The sequence below is a fragment of the Lolium perenne genome, chromosome 7, assembly GCF_019359855.2.
Source record: "Lolium perenne isolate Kyuss_39 chromosome 7, Kyuss_2.0, whole genome shotgun sequence".
Taxonomy (NCBI): domain Eukaryota; kingdom Viridiplantae; phylum Streptophyta; class Magnoliopsida; order Poales; family Poaceae; genus Lolium; species Lolium perenne.
Window position 1 is genome coordinate 3,712,506 of NC_067250.2, and position 11,745 is coordinate 3,724,250.

At 47.8% G+C, this 11,745-nt stretch overlaps 1 protein-coding gene across 1 annotated transcript; it reads left to right on the plus strand.

The window, feature by feature from the left end:
• The first annotated feature begins 2,108 nt into the window (after nucleotides 1–2,108).
• Nucleotides 2,109–4,118, plus strand: LOC127311643 (cytochrome P450 76M5-like). Its single transcript, XM_051342096.2, has 2 exons — nucleotides 2,109–3,028; nucleotides 3,255–4,118. Exons 1-2 carry the CDS (start codon nucleotides 2,144–2,146, stop codon nucleotides 3,870–3,872), a joined length of 1,503 nt encoding a protein of 500 aa, XP_051198056.1. The 5' UTR covers nucleotides 2,109–2,143; the 3' UTR covers nucleotides 3,873–4,118.
• Nucleotides 4,119–11,745: the final 7,627 nt, after the last annotated feature.

The window sequence follows — 11,745 nt, forward strand, 5'->3', positions numbered from 1 at the left end:
GGGCCCGACGGCTTTCCCGGCGTTGTTCTACCAAACACATTGGACGGTTTTGAAAGATGACATCTGCTCTGCAGTCAGGATTTTTTTGATGGGCGAATCTATTCTAGAGGGGTTCTATGATTCCGTGATCGTGCTTATTTCGAAGGTATCAAATTCAGAACATCTGATTTTTTTCGTCCTATCAGTCTTTGTAACGTGTTGCACAAAATTGCATCCAAGGTTTTGGCGAATCGTTTGAAAGTGATCTTCCCAATGGTTAATCACTGACAATGCCTTGATTGCTTATGAGTGTTTGCATACTATACGCAAACAAAAAGCTAAACGGTCTCACTTCCCTCTTAAAATTGATATGATGAAGGCCTATGATTGTGTGGAATGAGCATATATATGCACGGCTGTCTAGAGAAATTGGGTTTTGCCCAAGAGTGGATCACCTCGGTCATGAGGTGTGTGACCAATGTCATGTATGCAGCTAGAATTAATGGAGAGCTTACATCACCTGTTGTTCCATCTCGGGGAATTCGCCAAGGGGATCCAATCAGTCCCTACCTATTTCTTCTTTGCACCAAAGGTTTATCTAGCCTATTATTTTAGAAGGAGAATAGTGGGGATCTCCATGGTGTCCGCAATGGTTGTGAAGGACCACCAATACCACACTTGCTGTTTGCAGATGATAGTATCTTCTTTAAGAGGAGTGATACCAAAAGTGTTGAAGCTTTGAAGATAACCCTGGATACTTATTGTCAGGGCTTGGGACAAGTCCTCGGTGTTCTTCGGCTTTCATTGAAATACCCGGATTAAAGGGAGTGTTACTAACTGATTGGGAGTAACTAGTGAGGTGCTCCAAGACACTTGCCTGGGTATGCCGACCGGTGTTGGTAGATCGCCCGCGAGCTCATTCAAAGCAATCCTTGATAGAGCATGGAAGTGTACGAATGGCTGGTCTGATCGCCCCATGTCTAGGGCTGGGAAGGAGACCTTGCTCAAAGCCTTCATACAGGCAATACCAATGTTCATAATGAGCTGTTTTCAGATTCCTATCTCCACATGTGATACCCTTCGCAAAGCTATTGCGGATCACTGGTGTGGTTTTGAGGACGAAAAGAAGAAAATGCATTGGCGCTGCTGGGAATGGTTGTGTACTCCGAAATCTCTACGAGGCATGGGGTTTCGCGATCTCGTCCTCTTCAACCAGACCATGCTGGGGCACCAAGCTTGAAGGCTACTCACAGAGCCAGATTCTCTTTGTCAAATCTCTAACTGTGACTAAAGGAATTTTTTGTTCCCACTCAACTGAGAGAGCAATCTCTCGCAAGTTTAGGCTCTCAATAATGGCATTAAAAACAAAAGACCAATATGACTTAAAATTATCATTATTCTTATCCTCTTTTCTCCTGAATATGTTTTTTGAGAACCGATTGACTTATAAATTTAATATGGTATAAGAGCTTTCAGATCTCAAGTTTAAGACCTGGTTTACTCACTGGTAATCTAAAATAGTTGAGACCTTTCCCCCCCACTTGACATGAGAGAGAATGTTGAAATAAATATATTACCTGCCATTCTCCAATAGTCTGGAGTTTTGGGTGAACTAGCTAGCTTATCAGTCCAATAAGCTCCAACTCAAGGTCACATCCCGACCCCGTCCATGGCTTCACGAATGTTCTTGACTTCGTAGTCTTGGCCTCAGCCATACCTACAATTAGTGGCGGAGCTAGAGAAGTGCAGACCAAAGTGTTAGACTCAATAATAATAGGATGCCAAACAAAGAAAATAATGTCTACCCGGCATCCAGGGCACCCCTAAGCTACACTTGCATCCGCTACATCGTACAGCTATACTCGTAGGTATAAGGCATATTAAACAACTGGACATGTGCTCACACATGGTCACTAGTTTAACAATGTGTTCGTGTCAGTAGCTCCACTATTGTTGGTGGTCATGGTCATGCTATACCTGCCCGTATTAACAAGTGTCTAAGGCGAAAGATACTGGTATGTATGTATGCAGATGCTCATAAATTAACACATTAATTGTTTGTGGCAGGTGCTGCACGTACTATATAAGACCATATATGCAGCGTGAATCAATCACACCAGCAGATCAGCTAGCCCTCTATCACATCCTAACGTAAGGATCGAAAATGGAAGCTCCCTACATGCTATGGCTCGTCTACATTTCACTCGCCTCCTATGTGCTCTACAAGGTGTTCGTTGTAGGCAAAAACATACTAGTAACTAAGACCAGGCCGCTTCTCCCGCCTGGACCGACACCACTCCCTCTCCTCGGCAACATCTTCGACGTCCAAGGCGAGCTGCACCAGGTTCTTGCCAGGCTCGCCGGGGTACACGGACCCATCATGTCCATCAAGCTCGGAGCCACCACCGCCGTCGTCGCCTCCTCCGCCGCGTGCGCCCGTGACGTGCTGCAGAAGTACGACCACCTCCTCGCCGCGCGGTCCATCTCCGACGCCGCGCGGGCGATGGGGAACCACGACCGCTCCATCATATGGCTTCCGGGCAGCAGCCCGCTGTGGAAGCGCCTCCGGGCCGTCTCCACCAACCATCTCTTCTCGGCGCACGGCCTGGACGCGGGGCGGGCCTTGCGGGAGGCCAAGGTGAGGGAGCTGCTCGGCTGCATCCGCGGCCACGCAGGCGAGACCGTGGAGGTCGGCCGCGTCGTGCTCTCCGGGCTGTTCAACGTCGTCTCCAACGTGCTCTTCTCGGAGGACGTGGGCGACCTGAGCTCCGGCCGAGCGCAGGAGCTTGAGACGCTCATCGACGACATGCTCGTGGAGTTCGCCAAGCCGAACCTGTCGGACCTCTTCCCGGCGCTCTCCGTTTTCGACTTGCAGGGCCGCCGTCGGCGCACCGCTGAGCGTGTGAGGAGGTTCTTTGATTTCTTTGACCCCATTATCGCCCGTCGGATGAAGGCCGGAGGTGAGAAGAAAGCAGATTTCTTAGATGTGCTGCTCCAGCTTCACTCGGTGGATCAGCTCAGCATTGAGATAATCAAGTCCTTCCTTTTGGTACGTATTTACTATACTCTCGACAGACTATTTGTTTACAACTACTGTACTTTTATTCCACTCTTCACGATGATTTATGATAACTTGGTACAATTGCAAATTATCGAAACTGAAATTGGTCAAGTTTCAAGGTATGCATGCAAGGCTAAATTCATATTGGAGAATCTCTGGACGATTTAATTAGTATAAGCAAATTAACCCGAAAAACAATCCGGTTGTGTTCCAGGATCTTTTTATCGCAGGGACAGAGACGAACTCTCTCTCCGTGGAGTGGACCATGGCCGAGCTGCTTCGGCACCCGGCCGCCATGTCAAAAGTTCGCGCCGAGTTGCAGCAAGGGCTGGGTTCAAAGCAGTATCCCGATGAGTCTGACATCGGCCGGCTGCCCTACCTGCGTGCCGTGCTGATGGAGAGCATGCGGCTCCACCCGCCAAGCCCGCTCCTGATGCCGCACGAGGCCATGGCAGAAGGCGCCGAGGTCGGGGGCTTCGCGGTGCCTAAGGGCGCCATGGTGATCATCAACCTGTGCGCCGTCATGCGCGACCCTGCGGCATGGACGCAGCCTGACGAGTTTGTGCCGGAGAGGTTCATCGGAGTGGACATGGATTTCCGCGTCAAGGACAGGTTTGAGTTCATGCCGTTCGGGGCAGGACGAAGGGCCTGTCCTGGGATGCCGATGGCGACAAGGGTTGTGACCCTCATTCTCGCGTCACTCTTGCACAGGTTTGAGTGGAGGCTGCCTGAGGGGATGAAGCCGTCCGATGTGGACGTTAGGGACCGGTACAGGACATCTCTTAACATGGTTACGCCGCTCAAGGCTGTGCCGGTGCCGTTATTCTCGTGATGCACACACTCCTATTCACGGTCGATCTCCTCGGTTATGTGCGTAGGTCCTCTTGTGCTAGTTTGCCCATGTGATTTTCGTTTGTGTTAAAAATAACATATCGAGGCAGATGTTTAGGATCATCGGTGTACAGATGATCCATTAAGTCTTTATCGAAAAAACATTAAGTTATTTTACTTGTATTAGGGCGCGATATAGTTGTATCTTGTATGCCCATCATATGAACGATGTTGTGTGGCAACGAGAGTGTGTTGATGAAGACTTTGATGAAAACCACGTTTATATAAGACATTGGCGATGTGGTGTTGGCGATGAAACAACATGCATGATGTAGTGCGTCGCTTGAAGGTGTTCCTTGCGGCGACATGTGTTGATATGGTTAACTTTGTTTTTCATAGATGTGATCGAGGATGATCCTGGCTCGTAACCTGGCGTAGTCTCATGATGCAGGGTGCCAGTGGCCCTTCACGAGCCCGCTTGCCCCACCCGCAAAATAGCATGTATGTGGCGTACATGGACAACCCTGAAAAATTATGTGGCGTATATCGAATATCCTACGAAGTCCGCAAAATCCAGCGGCGCGACCTGTGCGTCAATCCCTTCCCCTCGACTGCAGATGCCGCCATGCCATAGTGGCTCACCTCTATTCTTCTGGCAGGACTCGCGAAGGCCGATTAAGCGACAACCTCCGGCCACCATGCAAAGCTCATGGCCATCCTAAAACACCTTTTCCAACCTCCTTACGCTGTGAACAATAGATACTTTCGATAAAAATATATATATTAATATCGCGAATATACCAATTACATTCAGCATCTGCAACAATGCAATAATCTAACGGCAGATGCGCACCACCAAAAAATAAGCTAAAAAAATAAAAAAGTCTTGCAGTTCTTGTAGCAGCGGCACAACCACCCCAAGACAGCACCTGAAGTCCAAGTTCTTCAAAAACGACGTCTCCAACAAGGAAATAGTGCACAAACACCATCATCGCCCGATCGTAGATCTTGGGTTTTCACCTTGAAGATAGTCCCCGCACTGAAAAATAATGTTCTCAACAAAGCTATTGAGAGACAACTTAAAAAGAGAGTAGATAAGTGAACCCATGAACTCCGGTCCATTTTAAATCATGAGAAACACCTTTCCAACACTTTTACCTCGCTTTACATTTTCTAATATTATTGAATCCGAAAATACAAAAAATACTATCTCTACATACACATACAAACTCAAATACCCTTAGCCTTTACTTGTTTTTATTTAATTTACTTACTTGTTTTTATTTAATTTACTTAAGTTGTTTACTTTACTTTATACTTGTATTTTCTATTACTAATACGAAACCTTATGCTTGATAACCACACAGTGGAGTTGGGAACACAAGGTAAGAATTTTATTTTGCAGCTTGGTAGAAGAGGAGAGGAAGAATTCAGCTTGTAAGCCAATTTCCCGAGAGTACGATATAAACCAATATAAAGAGGATCATTGGTAAATCTCCAAAGATGAATATAAAATATAAATATAACATCATATATGTTGCAAATATATGATAATATGTGTCAACAAACTACAAAGTTAGTACATGCATTTTACATACATCAGGAACAAACAACGATCTTAACGTGCTACATCGCTCTCCGGTGTTCTTAAGGCTAGCTGAGGGACAATGCTCCGCCGATCAACGGCCACACATACAACAATCGGTACTATCTAGCCGATGGTACTTACCCAGAGTATGCTATATTTGTGAACACAATTTCAGATCCTGCTTTAGAGAAGGAAGCTTACTTTGCAAAATGTCAGTAAGTATGTCGCAAGGATGTAGAGCGGGAATTTGGCATGCTTCGGCTCCATTTTACTATTGTTCGGTACCCTTCTCTCACCTGGTCGTAGTCTTAGATATGGGAGGTGATAAAAGCTTGTGTGATCATGTACTACATGATCATTGAAAGTGAGCGCAACTAACCTACGGATGATGCCAGCTTGTCACTTTCCTCCAGATACATGAACAAATTCGAGATGCTGGTGTTCATAATCAACTATAGAATAATCTAGTTGAGCATTTGTGGGTGCGGAGACGAAATGCTCCATGATTCATGAACTTGTTGGATTGAAATTTATTTAATTCTTGCGTGAATAATTTAATTCATGTTTTTAAACTATTTGTGTGGAATATTCTATATGTTTAAACACTGCAAATTATTATTTAAACTATATAAAGTGTTACAATTTTTTTGAAAAGAGAAAATCAATTTTTTTGGGGCCGAAAGTATAGGGCGCGCTGGTGTGGAATTGCCATCCCTAAACTAAGGAGCAGGTGCCGGCGCACCTATCGGCGTCTATGTGGGACACGCCGTTGGAAAAGCTCTTATCGACGAAAGAAAGAAATAAAAGGCGTATATAAGTCCAAGCACCACTAAGAATCGAAACATGTATGAACCATCTAAAATAACCGAAGATGTAAAGCACATATAATATTGAAACATCCAAACTTGAGAGATATACAATTTATTTACTTTTGAAAGTTTCAATTTAAAGCATACTTAAACTTAATCAAGAATCAACTTGAGTTGATACAACATAAATACAAATACTATGAACTATTTACCAAGACATGCAGTTGTGTGTATGTACTAGATTCAGAAGTGGCCTCTGTGGTGAAAAGGCGAAGAACGAATGAGCTAGGCAGCGAGGTGGGTATTAAGAAGTTCAGGAGCTTCCGCTTGTGATGCACTTGAACTTGTTAATGCCCACCTCCCTACACAGCTCATGGCTTGGTCTTGTAACCAGTGGCTGTCTGCCCTTGTGAAACCTGAATAAAAAGGAGAGGCGGGATTAGTCGGACTGAACATCATGAATTAATACATCCCGATTCACCTTGAACAACAATTTTCTTCTTCTTTCTCGACCAGTCAATAGACTGTGAAGCGTATATACTCAACAAGATTTTCTGAAATCGAAGGATAAGCTTCAGCCTATCAAAGCCTACCCGATCATTCGCCCCTGACTAAGGGTCAATACATAATACATGTATCAACTATCTAAAAATAACCGAATGCATGCAACACTTATAATATCGAAAATTTGCAAGTTGAGAGATATACCATTGCTTTAATTTTTAAAGTTTCAATTTGAAGCATACTTAAACTTAACTAAAAATCAACTTGAACCAGAAGTGGCCTCTATGGTGTGAGACGGCGAAGAAAGAATGAACTAGGCTGCGAGGTGGGTATTAAGAAGTTCAGGAGCTTCCGCTGGTGAATGCACTTGAACTTGTTAATACCCACCTCCCTGCACAGCTCATGGCTTGGTACCATAACCAGTTGCTGTCTGCCCAAGTGAAACCTGGAGGAAAAGGAGATGCAGAATTAGTCGCGGACCGAACAGCTAACATGAATACTTCAGGTACACAGAGTTCATGGGAAATCCGAAGAGGTAATCAACGGATACGTAGCTGACCTAAAGATTGGCCCGTATCTCTTGGCGAGCCATGGCAGATGCCCGATGAGAGGGTAGGGGACACGACGGAGGGTAGAAATTGACGGCGATCAAGGCACCGGCAGCCAAAGGCTGCAACACGGCGATGAAGATCGCAGACAGTGAAGAAGATATCATCTCCCACGACATATATCACTTCCTCGATGGCTAGCTAGTATCGGTACTCGTTTGGCTGGTCATCGGAGGACATAAATACACCCTAAATACACCCAACCCGCTGCTTATGCGCGTCCACTATGTTTCGTCGTGTTCTGACTTCGAATTTGTTTATCAGCGTTCTGTGTGATGCCTACCGAATAGTGTAGAGTTTCAGCAAATAGGTGGGTTAGGTCACTCATATCACCACACTCTGTATTTATATCTTCTGATCTAGGGTTATAATACTACTGGACCTGGGCCTCTATGGGCCTCACACTGGACACTTTGCTACTTGCTACTACAGTGCTACTACTAGACTCATGGTTCAACACTCCCCCTCAAGATGATCATGGGTAAACAACCATGATCATCTTGCAACAACTACGTGACCCAAAATACAACTACCACTAATGAACATTAAGCATAACTCCTAGGATACATGACAGTATTGCACTTTCCATCATCTTATCATCTCGATTCATCTCTTCATCAGCAGCGAAGACATCCAGCTTCAATCATCTGGGATACGCACAACTCCTAACCATACACGTCCTCAACAACCCCGGCTGCCTCACCACACAAGTTCCGCAGAACCATCCACACTCGCCTCAATGTCTTCAGCCTCTCTTCTCCACTCTACCTGGCCACTGACCTCTTCCGTCTCTCCCACAAACCCGTGGCCAACTCCGGCCTCAACCATCTACTCCTCAGGCACGCATGCCTCTCCCCTCGGTCATGCCTCAACCAGTCTCACCTCAGGCACGCATGCCTTTCCCATGGACATATCCACAACCATCACCATCACCACTCAACCACAGCCTCATCAACTCCATCACCACATATCATCACAGCCTCCCATCTCCATTTTCTCCCCCTGTTTGAGGGTCTCCTCGTGCTGCCTGCCTCCACCATAGCTCCACACCCCCTTCTCTCTCTCTCTCCCCTAAAAGAAAATCAACATAGATAGCAACAATAGTTCTTCTCCCCTTGAAGCAATGCCCACATAGCTGCAGCAGATTTCCGTCACTTCCTTCCATATCTTCTCCTTGGTCTTGCAGCGAACCAACACAAACTAGCTTCTCTCTCCCCCTCTGCTCCTTGCAGCAAGCAGGGAGCAGCAACACCGACTTCCTTCTTCTCCCATCTGCATATCCACTAATTTCTTCTTCTTCTCTTCAACGTGCGAGCTTAGCGAGCTCCCACGCCTTCCTTCCTTGTTCTGCTCACGCGAAGGCCAGCACGAGCGCTTGCCCGTCGAGCTTCTCCTTGCACAGGCGCCACCACCCCTCATGGACGCAACGCCACGGCCAGTTCCCAGCGCAGACACGCCCGCTCCTCTCCAAGCAGCAGCAGCATCGCGCCCACGCGAGCACCACGGGCCTCGTCCGACTGCCGCGCAGATCCACTCCCTGCCTGCGATGCTAGCCTCCTCCGGCTCGATGTCATGAAAAATCCTTCTACTTCACCATTTGTGTGACCACTGTCTCCATCTATCTCTCTGAACAACAACAACATCAAAAGACCCCACATCAATCCACCTTTTTGCCTGATGTTCGCAGCAGCCACAGCAGGTCCCTTCTGCTTCTGCAGCATTGGGTTCGAGAAAGTCAAGACCAGCATATTCTTCTTCAGTAGAATTCACCCCGGGAGCCAATTCAGCAACCTCCTGCTCAGGCTGCTCTCCAGCATTCCCCTGTGTAGCATCCACAATGTGCACACCACCATCATCAAAGCTCCCAGTGCCACCACCAACGGAAGGCTCAGGCGGCACCACATCGTCCACAACCTCAGCACTAGCATCCCTATCCCCCTGTTTCTCACCCGTCATCGCAGGACCTTCCGAGAGATTTACCAATCAGCAAACGCGCCGTCGTCCAGCGCGCTCATGGAGCTGAGGAAGCTCCCGTCCAGCGAGCCCTCGGCGCCCTTGCCGCCCGCGGGGGCCTCCTCCTCCATCCCGCCCAAGCCGCGCGCTGCGAGCTGCGCCGCTCCACCGAGCCGCACCACCCGCTCCTTCCGCGCCCGCTCGCTGCGCAGGTCCCGCCGCCGCTGCTAGTTCCATCAGCCGCCAGGCCGCCCGTGGCTTGCTCCTTGCTGCTCCAACCGCCGGCCTCTGCCCCGCCGTGCTCAACCAAGCCTGCCGCCACGCCCTTCCACAGCTCCGCTCCAGCACACAGCCGCGCGCCTCTAATCCCAGCTGGCAGTGCACGCCCCACTTGGCCGCTCCTACTCCGCACGCCTCCACATCTCCCCCTCACACGGATCTGCCACGGATCCACCTCTTCTTCTCTCCTTTCTAAACTAAATTGATCTTCGCCTTCTTCTTTCTCCCCGCGCGAGCAGCCGCCGATCTCACACAACTCACATCGTTGTGTGAGATAGCCGCAACCCACGCAGAGCACCTGATGCGGCCTCCCGCCGCCTGGATTTCTACATCTCAACGATGGTCTTTTATGGTCAAAGGAAGAACTTGTTTGGTAATGTTTGTGGCGGCTAGCACTAGCAGGAAGGAAACCTAGGCTCTGATACCATGTAGAGTTTCAGCAAATAGGTGGGTTAGGTCACTCAGATCACCACACTCTGTATTTATATCATCTGATTTAGGGTTACAATACTACTGGACCTGTGGGCCTCCATGGGCCTCACACTAGACACTTTGCTACTTGCTACTGCAGTGCTACTACTAGACTCATGGTTCAACAAATACTAGTATATTCGAGTTATACGTATCATGCTTTGGCGCCATCGAAAGAGACACGGGAAAATCGGTGATGCGGGAGAGACTGGAGTACTACAATACAGTAGTATATAACTTTTTTGTTATTATCATACTGGTGACAACAACTTTCAAAAGATTCCCGTTACAATAACTCAAATGAATCATATGAAATGGCAAGCATCCAGTGCTTGAGAGTCGAGACACACACCTCTCTGTCGTTGAGGTTGATTAATTAGATGCCGGCTTCGCACCCCGAAAGATGCTTCCTGCTGTTCGGCAGGGTTTTCTTGTCGTTCATGATATCTCTTTCGCCAGGAGTATGCCAGTTTAATCAGCGCTGATGGTAGTTGACAAATGCTGCAGGTGGCCAGTCGCGGTCATTATTCGACCAATCACGGATCCAGCCTTTTTTGCTGCCCAAAGATAAGTTATCAGCGCATCTCCACGCAAAGCGATCCCTCTGCACCCACGTGGATCGAAATATTGGGCTGCATTTTAGCTCATCGTGCCCGACGCAAAATGATTGATTTGTCCGAAAAAACGTAAAGGCCGCTCAAATTTGAGTTGCAAATGTGTTAGTAGAGACGCTGCGCAGTGCGCTTGACCTTGTATTTCTAGCCGGCCCCGTATGCTAGGGACAACAAAATCGAAAGTCCATATCATGATGAGTAGAGTGAGATTCAATCGGGCATTACGATAAAGTACATAGACCGCTATCCAGCATGCATCTATGCCTAAAAAGTCCACCTTCGGGTTAGCATCCGCACCCCTTCCAGTATTAAGTTGCAAACAACAGACAATTGCATTAAATATGGTGCGTAATGTAATCAACACAAATATCGTTAGACAAAACATTGATGTTTTATCCCTAGTGGCAACAGCACATCCACAACCTTAGAACTTTCTGTCACTGTCCCAGATTCAATGGAGGCATGAACCCACTATCGAGCATAAATACTCCCTCTTGGAGTTACAAGTATCAACTTGGCCAGAGCCTCTACTAGCAACGGAGAGCATGCAAGATCATAAACAACACATATATGATAGATTGATAATCAACTTGACATAGTAATCCATATTCATCGGACCCCAACAAATACAACATGTAGCATTACAAATAGATGATCTTGATCATGATAGGCAGCTCACAAGATCTAACATGATAGCACAAGAGGAGAAGACAACCATCTAGCTACTACTATGGACCCATAGTCCAAGGATGAACTACTCACACATCAGTCCGGAGGCGATCATGGCGATGTAGAGTCCCCCGAGAGATGATTCCCCTCTCCGGCAGGGTGCCGGAGGCGATCTCCTAAATCCCCCGAGATGGGATTGGCGGCGGCGACGCCTCAGTAAGGTTTTCCGTATCGTGGCTCTCGGTACTGGGCTTTTCGCGACGAAGGCTTTAAGTAGGCGGAAGGGTAGGTCTGGAGGCGTCACGAGGGCCCCACACGCCAGGGCGGCGCGGGCCCCCCTTAGGCCGCGCGGCCCTAGTGTGGAGGCGCCTCGTGGCCC

Coding starts and splice junctions, on each gene's coding strand:
- LOC127311643 (XM_051342096.2), top strand. CDS start 2,144: ATGGAAGCTCCCTACATGCTATGGCTCGTCTACATTTCACTCGCCTCC. Junction 3,029..3,254: donor TAATCAAGTCCTTCCTTTTG/GTACGTATTTAC, acceptor GTTGTGTTCCAG/GATCTTTTTATCGCAGGGAC.